General features: G+C 39.9%; 1 protein-coding gene across 1 annotated transcript in view; it reads left to right on the forward strand.

Annotated features, from left to right (window-relative positions):
• Positions 1-310: 310 nt before the first annotated feature.
• Positions 311-14325, forward strand: part of TMCO3 (transmembrane and coiled-coil domains 3) — a 30775-nt gene continuing 16760 nt past the window's right edge. Inside the window, exons 1-6 of the mRNA XM_026046194.1 lie at positions 311-850; positions 5860-6039; positions 9501-9692; positions 10358-10486; positions 12257-12349; positions 13418-13604. Of these exons, the coding sequence (XP_025901979.1) occupies positions 404-850; positions 5860-6039; positions 9501-9692; positions 10358-10486; positions 12257-12349; positions 13418-13604 (1228 nt within the window). The 5' untranslated portion in view covers positions 311-403. The remainder of the gene's footprint in view (positions 851-5859; positions 6040-9500; positions 9693-10357; positions 10487-12256; positions 12350-13417; positions 13605-14325) is intronic.

A 14325-nucleotide genomic window follows, 5' to 3' on the forward strand; every position in this document is an offset into this window, starting at 1 on the left:
TAATCGGTGGTATCACAGTTTAACGACTCTTCTGTCATGCAAACCAAGTAACAGATGACCACTGTGTGGTAGAACTAAGCCTTCCAAATATCGTGTCCCTTAAAGCAGGGTGATCTTTAGAAAATATGTGCCTGGGGAGAACAAAAATCTATTACTAGGCTTAGACTAATTGTTGTCTTTGGCTGTTTGCTCAAGGAGAACACACATCTTCTATTAAAGGCCACAGTCTTCAGCTTGCCCTCTACCTTGCCCTAATGAATGGCAGATCATCACGCTGTTGGTAACGAGTGGGTGCTCTCTTGCAGCATGGTAGGTGCCCCGTCGCAGAGGCCATGTAGCAGGAGGCCTTGAGCTGTTCCCTGGCCCGTCSGTTCCCAGCAGCAGTCGGGGAAGCTGGAGAAGGATGCAGGCAATCGGCTTCGTTTCCCTATGGATGCTGAGTTGGCTGTTCGGAGGCCTCGCGGCGCATCCCGGAGAACACGAAGACGTGGTAAAGCACGCGATAAAGCTGCACCGGGGCAGAGGGGCCGTTGCCACCCAGAGAAGGCARTGGGTGTTGGAGAGCTGCCGGAAACTCTCTGGCCTCCTTCGCCAGAAGAACGTGGTGCTCAACAAACTCAAAAATGCCATCAGAGCTGTGGAGAAGGATACAGGCCTCTCAGATGAAGAGAAGCTTTTTCAGGTGCACACCTTTGAAATTTTCCAAAAGGAGCTAAATGAAAGTGAAAACTCGGTCTTTCAAGCAATCCACGGCCTCCAGAGAGCTCTGCAAGGGGATTACAAAGATGTTGTCAATATGAAGGAAAGCAGTAGACAGAGACTGGAAGCCTTAAGAGAAGCTGCGATTAAGGTTAGTTTTTAGTCCTGTGTTTGTTACTAGAGTATTTAATGTGCTACTTGTGCTTTTTAATTCATTATGATACAGTTTTGGTCTGTGCTAGTGAAAAGGTGACTCTACAAAAGACTTGCAATATTTTTACCATTTAAAATAGATGTTGAGCAAAGCTGCAGAGTTTGTTCTCCATAGTAAAAGCTGAAGTTCTGTAATGGAGTTCAGTAATAGTCAATAATTATTTCAAATAAAGCTAAGGCTGATCACAAGACTTATGTCAAATATTAAAACAAATATGAGAAATGAGGCAGTGCAAATAACACAGTAGTGGGATTATCAAAAAGAATATGAAATCATTAATTGGTAAAATAGTGGCTAAATGGGCAACAAAGATGATTAATGGACTGGAGCATCTCTCATATGAGGAAAGACTAAGGGAGCTGGGCCTGTTTACCTGTTTAGCCCAGAGAAGAGAAGGTTGAGAGGGGATCTGACCAATATRTACAAATACCTGAGGGGAGAATGTAGGGAGAAAGGGGCCAAACTCTTCTCAGTGGTGGCCAGTGACAGTACAAGAGGCAATGGGTACAAGTTGAAACACAGGCAGTTCCATCCCTATGTGGGGAAGAACTTCTTTCCTGTGAGGGTGACAGAGCCCTGGCACAGGCTGCCTGGGGAGGCTGTGGAGTCTCCTTCTCTGGAGATCTTCCAGACCCGCCTGGATGCCGCCCTGTGCCCCGTGCTCTGGGTGTCCCTGCTGGAGCAGGGGGTTGGACTGGATGATCTCTAGAGGTCCCTTCCAACCTCAGCCRGTCTGTGATTCTGTGAAATGAGAATTTCTCAGCCACGGTCTTTGCACAGATGTGGATAAAATGGATGTGCAAAATGACTGCGTTGTTTATAGTACTTGTAGCCTAAGAAGCACAAGTGTCAAAGTTCACTGGAATTGTTTTACCAAGAAATCCCAGATGAGTAACAGGACAGTACGAGGACTTTGGAAAGCTTGTGTCTCTGTGTCTGTGCAGACCTGTTTGGGCTTGCACCATCTGCCTCTGACTGCTGTACTTTGCAATGCTCAGAATATGTATAGAAAAATCTCCCATTCGGAGAAAATATTTTCTTAATTGACTTGGCATTTAAATTGTTCTTTACATAGCTTCTGCCCTCAACTGTAAAAACATGAAAGATTGCTTTTTTTTCCCTCTCCTCCTCTCTTTTTTTTTTTTTTTTTTTCTTTACATAGCTTCTGCCCTCAACTGTAAAAACATGAAAGATTGCTTTTTTTTCCCTCTCCTCCTCTCTTTTTTTTTTTTTTTTCCTTCCATGTCCTCTTCAAGAAGAGAATGTCCTTGTGGAAGTGAGCAAAAGAAGGAAAGGATGTAACTGGGATGGGATCAGGGTATAATGTTTGAGCTTGGAGAGTCTAGGAGTATTTGGTGGGGAGACCTGCAGTGCTGCCAGCTGAAGATGGCAAAAAGCTCTTCTGTRCAGGAATGGTGTGTTGGGAATTGTGATGGGAACAAAAGTTAAGCTTTAGACTTGGGAGGCTGGAGGGCTCTGTGCTGTGAAAAGCAAAGACTTTCCTTCTGACTTACCTATGTTTTGGCAAAAATGTTATAGCAAAACAGCTCTTGGAGTAATCTACCCCTAGAGTTGAATGAGAAAAATCAAGAAGCAGCATTTTGAGATACTCATGTTTTAGGTACAATGTCCTGTCAGAGCTTTGCTTCCACAGATCATGTACGCTGTTTTTATATATCATACCAAGATCCTTGAATCAGCAGTCTTTTATAGCTCTCCTTCTTATGCGTCTACATGATTATTTAAATAAAATATTCTCTGTTATAACCTTACAATTTGTTATATAAAGTGAAATAAAAGAGTAGATGCAGAGGAAATGCATGCTTAAAAGACTGGAAATTATATGGGATAAATTTGTTATGACTTATTCTCACTTGGAAAGACAAACATTATTTTTTTTCCTCCCCATTTGTTTAATTGTAATGACTACCTTGTTTGGATGCTCAAAGACATCCTTTCAGTTTTTCTAGGGAGTGACTGTGTGAAAAATACAACTGATTGGCAGGAATACCTCAGGAAGGCTGAATTCTTATTCTTGTAGAATTGGAGTGTTTGGAAGTATTTTGTGTCAGAAACTGTATGTCTGATATATTTTATCTTGGTTCTGCTGCTAAGAAAAGACATGCCAAAAATCATTCACGTAGGCAGGGAGGAAGGAGGAGGTATTGAAGACACTTCTCTGTTCCTTTGCTCAAGAAAACCGAATTAAGGTTCTGGAAGAAGCAACAATGTTCTACCAACTTTTCATCACTTTCTAACTTTTTTGGTGCCAGCTGCTCAGTAGTTGGTGGAAAAGATAACATTCCCACAACGCAGCAGAKATGCATCCTGCTCTGAACTTGCTTTCCTCACCCCTTGTTGAACAGTAGAGAGCAACAGCAGATAGTCCTGCCCCAAGCTCTTACTCGGTCTTGCTCGTGTGTATTCTAGGTGCTCCCTGTTTAGCCCAGAATGCCCATCTTGCTTAAAATGCTCTTCAGTGCAGCTGTGCTTGGATGTCTCCAGCCCAGCATCAATTSCAGAGCAGTATTTGTACTGTGCAGCCCTCTGCTTAAGGTGAAGCAGCATCTCCAGGAAAGCTGGACCTGTTCCTGGATGCTCTTCTGCCTGGTTGTCTCCCTCTGTATTGTGGCACTGGTGAAGACAGATGCCACTTCAATAGACTATGGAAAGAGTTGCATCCTTTAGTTAAAGAAACTTAGAACTCCAGGTTCTCCATATTTTCAAAGCTCTTCTATTCTACTCCCCAGGGGAGGCTAACCTCTTGCCATATTAGAGTTTTGCTTTTTCTGCAGTTTGCTTTTTTTTTTTTTCCCATCGGTTTTGTCTCAGCTGACCAAAAGGACTAATCCAACACCCTTCCACTTAAAACCCAATCCTTTTTTTGAAGGAAAAACCTATAATTAAATCCATCTGGTGTTCTGAGTTGTTTCTGACTGATGAGAGAGCCCATGACTCTCAGAATCACAGAATATTCRAGGTTGGAAGGGACCTCTRSRGATCATCTAGTCCAACCTTCCCACTCAAGCAGGCACACCTAGAGCATGGGGCACAGGGCGGCATCCAGGTGGGTTTTGAAGACCTCCAGAGAAGGAGACTCCACAGCCCCCTGGGCAGCCTGTGYCAGGGCTCTGTCACCCTCACAGGGAAGAAGTTCCTCCTCACCTGGAGATGGAACCTCCTGTGCTCCAGCTTATGCCCATTTCCCCATGTCCTATCGCTGGCCACCAATGAAAACAGCCTGTCCCCTTCCTCCCTGCATTTTCCCTTCCTGAACTTATACAGACTCAATCTGGGTCCGGTTTTAAAACCTTCAAGCAATGTCTGGTAATGGAGAACAACAGAGCTAGGACAAGAACATGACTGTTGCTTATACGTTGCATAAGAACCAAAGCAGTCGGTGTTGGTCTAGGCACACTAGCAGTTACATTTTCCCTCACTCCTGTTATTCTGGGAACTGGGCAGTTTTCACCATGCTAGTGTAGCTTTGGTAATTCTAAATATCAATAGACAAAAGTCAGCAAGCCTGAGTTTTTGTCACACCCTGAAGTGCAGCCCTGACTTTCAGGATATTAGGATATCTTTTAGGATATTAGGAGTAAGCCACAGCTTCGGGGTGGTTCTGAACATATTCTTGCCTTGGCATGGAGGAACTGATTGAATTATATGTGTGTGCTTGCAGATTTCAGGGGGGAAAAGTATTCATCCCYGCACTTGTTTGGAAGCGGGACCACTTCAGTTATGTAAGAATAGGTCATCTTAGGGCAGTTTTAGATGTCCAGAGTATGTAAAACAACTAACTATGTGATATGGGCAGAGAGAATGCAAAATCTGGAGACTCATGAGACTGCTCTCTAGCTGGATGTTTTACTGASTCTGAAGCGGTGATAGAAGCAGCTCAGCCTGACCTAAGGGCTGCTTGTGTTAAGTGYCCAGCCTGTTCTTCCTTTGGTCCTGAGGTTGGCCAAGAACCAAAGGGCCATCTCAYCCAAATCAGAGCAGTCTGCAGAATCCAACTGAAATCCTTGGCTCCTTTGTAGTTGTTCTGATTAGCATATCTTTAAGGGAATGTCAGCATGTCAACTGAGGCATCTTAATCTTTCTCTTTCCCCCAACAAAATAAATTATAGTCACAAAATATTAAGTTAAATTACTGCTTTGATAACCATATGGAAGGAGTAGTCTTAAGCCTACTCTTTGATCAGTAAGTGAAACTCTTTTTTTCAGTTCTCTCTTTTTGAACATAAGCCATTCAGTCGCAGTCATCCACAATAAACATAATCCCAATAAACATAATCCCAATAAACACAAGTTTCTCAGGGAAGCTGTCACAGCATTTTTATACCATATCAGATCACGTCAGCATTTCTTCTCTTCTTACTTTCAAAACCCAGAAACAGATTTCATAAAGCATTAGTGCAAGTTTGTAAGAAACCAAGACTAAAGAAAAATGCACGAGGTCAAGCATTCTGCTTCCAGTGGAAAAGTGCTGCTTGAGCAACATAAACAGGAACCTCACCTAAGGTGCTTGACTTGTAATCTGTGCTCTTTCTCAAGCTTCTGTTTTTCTTAGCCATTTCCACAGTTATTGTAGTTCTATAAAACACAAGCAGATTTCTTCCCCTGTTTATAGAAAGGTTTTTAAAGTTGAGCTTCATTGTATTTTCCTTCCAATTTGTTTGATGGCTGTAGTTAGTTAAAGCCATCCTTTCAAGTTTATTGCGCTTCTCTGCTGACATACTCAATTCTGAATTTTCCTTGGCTCTGAAATATTTCAGATGGTTCCTCAAAGTAATCGCTCTTCAAATGCTCTTGTAACATCCATATTGCTTTTGTAATTCCCTTTCTTGTTAGATCTCTTGTCAAAAGAAGTTACCCTTAGGTCAAATGTTTTCCTGCTCAGAGGTGTGGCCAGCACTTTATGTCTGTGTTGTAAAATCTCACAGGAAGAAATGGAATATGTTGAACTCCTGGCAGCAGAGAAACATCAGGTTGAAGCCCTTAAGAATATGCAACATCAGAACAAAAGCCTGTCGATACTTGATGAGATTCTTGAAGATGTCAGGAAGGCAGCTGATAGATTGGAGGAGGAAATAGAAGAACATGCTTTTGATGACAACAAATCTGTAAGTACTTGGTCTTTTCATTCACATACATTTCTTTTAAGTCGATAGTAGCATTGTAGAGATGTTTCTCTTCACAGTCAGTATTTGTTTAGGATTTTAGCATGCTGTAAAACATTGATTTTACATGTTTAAACTTCCATTTCTGCAGAAGAAAAATATTTAATATCTAGTTTTCTTGTTAGGAAATGAACTAACAGGAATTGTCACCCATTTTTTTTGCTAGTAATTTCACTGTTTTCTTTAGAAGTCCTCCACGCAGCTGTCATTTTTACATTTTTATTCCGTCTCACTGGTACAGCCTGTGAGAGCTGTGACATCTCTTGGTGGCTGTGGGCACTATGCTATATAGATTTGCAGGGTATGGAGTTAGCAAATCAAGCGTTGTCTCCACCTTTTTTTTTTGTTTGTTTTTCTCTCTGTCTCATTTTATTGAGAAAGTGATGGGAGAACAAAAATCCTTGCAGTTAATTTTCAGTCCGGGTAAAGATACATTGATCAAGGTAAGGCCATGAAACGTGGTGGTGTGTTGCTTTCTTTCACTTCCAACTTTGCTTTCAGTCCATTGGGTTACCTGAGTTGTTGACTGTGTTCTATGTTGCACGATGGACAGTCCCTCAGGTAAGGCTGTGTGCACTAGGAGCTGGGCGTACCTCAGTTTCCTTCTGACTCCCCGGGTGTTTTCCTAAGAGCCTGAATCAGTCCTGTTTATGAGCGTTGATTGCAGTTTTATTTCTGCACTTGAAAGGCCTCGGTTGATTTGCAGATTGAATTCAGAGGCCAGCACGGTTCTGCTGTGGAAGAATCTCTCTACCAGAGAGCCAGGCTCTTTTTGCAGTTGCCTTGCGAGAAAGTAGCTCTTCATTTTGCATCTGGCAGATGGGTGCTTTTGCACTTGCTGGTAGGGCTGCCTCGCAGGGTGCCCTGCCCCGCAGTGGGTCGGGAAGAGCTCGTTGGAGAGCCCTCCTCTGTTACCGCGGGGTATAACAGCACCCATCGAGGCCAGCGGCACCCGCCCAAGCAGCATCCCTCCTAATTTGCTCATTGACAAAAGGCCAGTGCAGAGTTTTTCTCCAGTGCAGCTATTTTTTGTTGTTGTTGTGTGCATTTGTGCCTCTATTCACGAAATAGGGGGGATAATGAAGTGGTAACTGGAGGACTGCTTAGGTCTCCAGCTTAGCAAGAAACAGTTAACATGTTTTCTCGTAAACTGCAACACTAGAATGGAGAAGGCCTAAYTGAGTAGTCAATAATATGAACAAGGTATAGAAGCTCTCATTAAAAGTATAAGCAAGGATGAATGTAATAGATAAAAAGAACAAAGGAATATGAGCTATAGCCCCCTTAGTGCAAGAGAACAGTGTTTATACATTGTACTCCGCAACATACAGCTCGCTTGCAGGAACTGCTATTTTTAGGAAATAAAATCTTGAAGTAACTGTTTGCCCATTATGTCTCCAATTTCATCAGTTTTTAACAGCTCATCTGAATCTGTTCTGTCTATCCTTGCTCTCCCATCATGTTCCATCTTTGGTTCTTTTTTCTTTAGAAAAAAACCCCACGATATCTATTCAATATTTAATTTTGTAAATATACTACACACACACACACACAAAAAGGATTTTATTGTRATTGTTGTACTCATTATAATATCTTCTCTTGCTATGCCTTGCTATTCTTAGTATCATGTCTGAACTAGATTGTAAACCCACTGGCTGATGAATATAATTTGTCCAGTCAGACCACTTTTATTGGATTTGTGATAATTTTAAATTTTCATACAGAAAAGTTTGGTTAAGCTTCCACATGCAAAAGCCACCAAGTACAAAGGGACATATAACAAGTCTTATATTAATCTAGAATTCCAGAATTTCAAAGAAAAAGCTYCAATGTGTATATATATTCAAAAGGTACATATTGATATATTTTTGTAATATCATAAGATTAAATTCTCAAGAAGGTAGCGGAACAGAAGTGATAATTACCTGCCATGTGAGGACACTGCACTAAATAATGAACTAATTCCTGGGCGTAAGTCAGCTTAGAGTATGTTTTAAATTGCAGAACCAACATTYACCTCTGTTTTCTGAGCCCATTTTGATATCCCTGGAGTGTCCTGGGGAAGGGGATCAGGAGCAGAGGTGACACAAAAGTGCTGGCAAAGGGAACCTGTTGAGTATCCTGCACGGAAACACTTGCGCAGGTTCCCTGGCCGCGGGGAGGCCTTGCTTTGTGCCTGTGCTCCGAGAAGGGTTTGCACGTGCAGGGCATGCAGCTGCTCCTGCTTTCTCTGAAAACGCTGAAAATGCCCACTTTGGGCTCCAAYGCTGAGCAATGGCACTCCTTTCTGGAATGCAAAATAGCCTGGTAAGTGGGATATAAAAACAGAATAATCATAAAAAGACAAATTATGGAGGAAAAGAAACAAGAGGTGAAAAGCTGACTTTCATAATGCATGAAAAGAAAATGACCATCAACATTTTGGTCCAATGCATAAAAATGTTGGTACTTGAAGGAAATATTTCTAAATAATTATGTAGGCTTCAGAGTTTGTTTCAGATTCTGTGTTGCTTCTCCCCATGTGATTCATAGTGACTTCCCATTCTGTAGAGGTCCGTCATATTGCATGATGTACATAAGTRGAGGAAGAGTTAATTGTTATGATAAGAATTTCCAGCCTTTTAAAAACATATATATGGAGTGAAGAAAAGCACAAAACTTACAAGTAAAATGTCAATATGAAATAATGAAAATGCAATGTCTGTCTGAATAATTTTATGCAAGGTGCAGGGGACTGAGCCAAGGCAAATAGTCTGATAGTTTATAATTGACTTATATGACTGCAGTCACCTGAAAACTGGGGAATTGCACAAGCAAAGTAAGATGATCCAGAAAAGTAAGATATTAGTTGGTCATTGGAATGAAAATAGCGTAAGAACTTGGAAAAAATAATCTGAATTATTTCTGAATATTGTGAGAATCTGTATTAACATTAACCTACCTACTTCGGTACAAGACAGAGAAATGATTTTTTTGTTCTATGTACTTTAAGACAGCTAAGTATAAACAGTTTTCATCCTCTGCCCTTTAATTCTGCAGGTTACTGACTTTTTTCTTAAATGGAAATATAGTCACTATCTGATTTTTGTAAACTGATTATCCATTTCTAATCTCTGTTTCTTTTCAAATGTTCGAAGTATTACATTTTAATCCAGACTTCTTAGAGACATTATGTTTTTGTGATTCATTTTTAAAATGTAGAGCAGATTATAAGACTGAGGTTGCATTTTAAGTTACAATTTTTTTTTTTTTTTTAATAATGAGTCTGACAAAACTTCTCCCAGACTGAACTGCAGTATTTCTACTGTCTTTGATGCGTTCTGGAGAAACTTGGTGCACAGCTAGCAGTCTTTTCCTCTATTACTGTATTGACACATGTTTTTGTTACTTATTTTTCTTCCAAGGTAAGAGGTGTTAACTTTGAAGCAGTTTTAAGGGTCGAAGAAGATGAAGCCAACTCCAAAAGAAATGCTTCAAAAAGGGAAGTGGAAGATGACCTAGGTCTAAGTATGCTTATTGATTCCCAGAACAATCAGTACATCCTTACGAAGCCCCGAGATTCCACCATTCCCCGTGCTGATCATCATTTCATAAAGGTAATCCATCCCCTGACAGGCGTTCCTGTCATTCTCTGTAGGGTGACTCAGTGCCACTTGTTTGCACGCCAGGGCTGCTTCGCACAGTTTCAGCATCAGTCCCTCTGGAATTACCCCAGCATTCATGGCTCCCCTTTCCTCTGGTGGTCTGGCTAATGTTTTTCTCACTCTCGGGTTTGTGACTTTTAAACATACATGCGACCTGACTCCTCTCTCTCTATTTAACTTTTTATACCTGTGGGCAGCTTCCCTTCTGCTCTCTAACTGCCCACTGTTACCAGGCCTGGCAGAGGCTCTTTTTAATTAGCTTGCATGTTGTCATGAGAAGATTGATCCCTATGTGCCTTGTGATAAGGAAACGGAGGCTGGAAAATACACAGGAATATTTCTACAGTATCCATTCTTGGTAAAGAATAAATGGATTAGGATTCTTTTAAAAAAATCTTTTTTAAACAAAGTGGATCTGCTAGGCAATTTTGTTTAAATGTAAAGTATATTTCATCCAAAAAACTGCAGTTTATGCCTACAACAGCTTAATTCACTGATGTTTAATGTTTCATTATCACTGGTTCTACCCAGTACCATTTTTCTTTGAAAGGTGAAAGTCTAACTTCAGCACACCCTTGTGATCTTTGTATTAACACATTTGTAAATCTTATGTACAGGATATTGTGACAATCGGAATGTTGTCCTTGCCRTGTGGCTGGCTGTGCACAACGATAGGGCTGCCAACAATGTTTGGGTATATCATCTGTGGAGTGCTCTTAGGACCATCAGGATTAAATAGTATCAAGGTAACTGCTCTGATTTGACTGGTTTCATTTATCAAAAACACTAAGAATATTTTTGGAAGAATATGATACTGCTAAGCTCTACTGTGTTTAAAAAAAAAAAAAATCACAAACCTTGACCTATATAAAATGGGACCTTGAAATTGTCTTTGAATCACCTTATTTTCTTTCTTTTTTTCCCTTATATATATTTTCTTTTTTTCTTTTTTAAATGAAAGCTGAAGGGCTGTATTTTAATGGGTATTTTTTATTTGTTTCTCTAATAAAGCATCGTGTTTTGGAGCCAAATTGAGAAAAGGTGTGAAATACTCAAAAACTTGCCCAAATCAATACCGAGATCAGTGCAGGTGTTTAAAACAAGTGGTTCTCTGAGTACCATAGCTTGGCTTCCTAGAGGGTTATTTTGCATCTCTGCAGCTCTTCCACCCATCCTAGTAACCCTTGTTCTTTCCCAGTCCTCCTGCTCACATTCCTGAAATCTCCTGAACCTTTTTAGCTCCATCACGTGTTCCCTGATTATGAGCTGAATGAGGAGCAGGAGAGGCTGTGGCTGGTTTGAGGTTACACATGTTTTGCTTCGTGGTCTGGTTTGCATTAACAGATTGTTTAGCCAGCAGGCAAAAGAGAGCAAATGTTAAGGCTGCCTGTTAACATGAAGTTAGGTAAAAMGTCTGTGTTTCATTGACATTCGCATAGCTGATTGGGACTTAATGTCTTTGGAAGCTCTGCTCGTACCTCAGATTAACCGAAAGGCTCAAAAGTGAGTAGGGATGAGTAGACAGTGCAGGCTTCTGTCAATCTTGTTTTAGGAAAGGAGACTAAAAATCCCCTGTCATTTCATATTCTAGTAAGACTTTTTACTATGAAAAGAAGAGGTTGTTACGTTTGTGTCATTTGTAACATCTGGGTTGGGAATATCTGGAAAACTTGACTGCTTAGACTGAGCAGCAGGGTTTTAATATTTGTCTTCAGAGAGAGATTCTGGAGTGGATTTTCACTGATGTTTGCACTGAGGAAGAGGAGGGGTCAGAACAGAGATGGAGGAGTTTTCTTTAGGCAATTTSTTATGGAGCTGTGATTCAGTGTTATGCTTCTGGATAATACTTATTTGTGTTTACTGAGTCTCTTCTAGTGTTTTKTCTCTGTTAGTCTTCCGCATTTCTTAAAAATGTGGAGTGTGGGAGGAACTGCAGAGGCAGGCGGGCAGATTCTCATCTGGTGGGTGGGAGCTCTTCCCCATATTCTGCTGCTCTGTGAGCAAGGATATTCCCTGTCCTCCTCTGCTTTGGACTCTAGATAATGTTGAAAAGAAATAATAGGCATCTGCTTTTCCTGCTCTCACAGCCCTGTACTTCCTCTGAGGAGGAGAGGCTGGTGGTTGTTCCAGCCTGCTCTGAGAGATAAATACCTGGAGTCCATAGCATGGAGAGAATGACTGGCCAGGAGTAACTCCTGGAACGTAACCTTGGCATTTAATAACATGCAAACAAAACTTACCTATTTATGTTGCACAAAAAAGAAAACTTACCTAGTTTAAGRTAAGAACATATGCATTTGGGTGAGCAGCATTGTTCAAACAATTGTGTAGTTGCAAAYGTGTCATGGGAATAATATTTCAAATCCTCAAGATACTGAGAAAATTTTTRATGTCATATGACCGGTAAGCCCGAATGACCTATGGAAACGTAATAAATTGTTTGTATTGAAAACAGACTTGTAATCTGTGTTGAAAGTACACTGCTATGCACTGATTTTTCTTTTATTTTTTAAYAGTCTATTGTACAGGTGGAGACATTAGGAGAGTTTGGTGTATTCTTCACTCTCTTTCTAGTTGGTCTGGAATTTTCTCCCGAAAGATTAAGAAAGGTATTTCYTTACAGTGCTTCTGCCTAACTTGAACTTTAGGAATTAAACCATCTAATTGGGATTGCTTCATATTTTTATGCTCTGTCTATAACACTGCAGGATAACTTTTTAATTAAAGACTAATATGATATTTACTTCTTCATTTTAAGTCTTTGGAAAGAAAATGGTGCATTATTTACTTGATGCTTCAAAAAATCTTTGCCATTCCTTTCCATTTTAGATAAACAGTTTGATTGCTGGAAAGTTCTYGTGCAATTTATTTCAGTTAATCTTTGCTGTCCAGCCAATCCGGTTGCTGTGATGCAGTGTCCAGTGGTGCTTTGCCAGTCTGGTAATTAAAAAAATGTGTAAGAAAAAAAAAAAAAAAGCTATAATCTTTTACATTTTTTTACATATTTTACATGTACATATTTACATTTTTAAAATATTTTTCAGCTGTATTTTCCGCTATTAAAAGAGTACATGCATTGTGTGATTTGTCCCTAAATTGTGGTTGTGATTGTTAGTCCATGAGACTATAAGAGACTTCATTGAAATATATATTGAAGTTTATAAGCATTCCACTTAAACTGCTATTTTTAGTCAAAGATAAAAATCTTTTAGTACATTTAGTAATTCAGAGGTTCCTGAACTGTGATACCTAAATTTTTACTGGTGCTCAAGTCATTTGAAAGTTGTGTGTGCCTCACTACAGAGTGGACTGCTCTTATTGACAATGGTCCTCACCATGTCTACTGTTTTTTTAATTGAAATCACATTAAATAATTGATTTTCTATTTGATATTTATATAGTTCAGTTCATATCAGAGCTTTCATTCTTCATTTATTGGTCTTTTTGCTCCAGAAAATTTATCAATTTGGGGTAACGAGCCCTGGAATGAAATATAGTCTGTGATATCTGTAATATCTTTAGAGTTGTAGAACGTATAGGGTGAGAGCCCGTTACTTCTGTGGACAAGCTCGGCAGCCTTAAGCCCTGCAATTTTGGTTATTTACACTTAAAAGCTTTGTAACATGCCATTGAGAAAAATCTCAGACTTTATAAAMGGAATTTGTTTTCTTCTCCAGGTATGGAAGATATCTTTGCAAGGACCCTGCTACATGACAGTGCTGATGATTGCCTTTGGTTTGTTATGGGGACACTTGCTCCAAATTAGACCAACGCAAAGTGTCTTTATTTCCACCTGCTTGTCTTTATCGAGCACACCGCTGGTGTCAAGATTCCTTGCAGGGAGTGTTCGAGGAGATAAAGAAGGTAGGTTGGTTTTAAATAGAGGCTACTGTAAAATTTACTGTAAAGTACTGTGGAATGTACAGTGAAACTTGACAATAGCTAGGCATCTGTCAAATCAAATTAGTGTTTATTTGGYTGTCTTTCATAAACATTGTCAAGCCTGCTTTATAAGGATTCATTCTTCTCGAACACTGACCAGTGTTATGGATTGAAGTCTGGAATTCTTGCTCTTTTAAGAAGTTAGCAAATTATACCATTGCTCCCAGTCTGTCATCAAGGCAGAAAAGCTACCTGCAGTAATTCACATCCTTCTTCTGCAGACTCAGACCAGCTTGGGTAGTCTCGAGTCCTTTCAGTTGCTAGCTTCCTAAATGTTTCCTAAATATTTCTTTTCAAAAGTTTTGCTAACTTTCATTCTTCCCCTTGAACCTGCTGTACATATGAGACATTAAGGCCTTTTTTAGATCTTTAGGAAATTTGTAGTCCAGTGAATATCAATTATATTATTCAGGTATACTATTATTCATTACATTCAAAGAAAGTATTTTACACATTCAGTCTCTTGACTGTGCCCATTATGCTGCACACTGAGTTTCCAATASAGAAATTACAGTAAGTGCATAACTAGTGCTTAACTGCTATGTAAAGGTTGTGTTTTATTGTATAGCAGAAGCATGGTATGAGTGTTTTATAGATGTGGTTTACCTAATGATGGAAAAAAACAGAATGTTTTGAATGTTCT

Source organism: Nothoprocta perdicaria, unplaced genomic scaffold (genome assembly GCF_003342845.1).
Source record: "Nothoprocta perdicaria isolate Ctin4 unplaced genomic scaffold, notPer1 scaffold_426, whole genome shotgun sequence".
NCBI classification, from domain to species: Eukaryota; Metazoa; Chordata; class Aves; order Tinamiformes; family Tinamidae; genus Nothoprocta; species Nothoprocta perdicaria.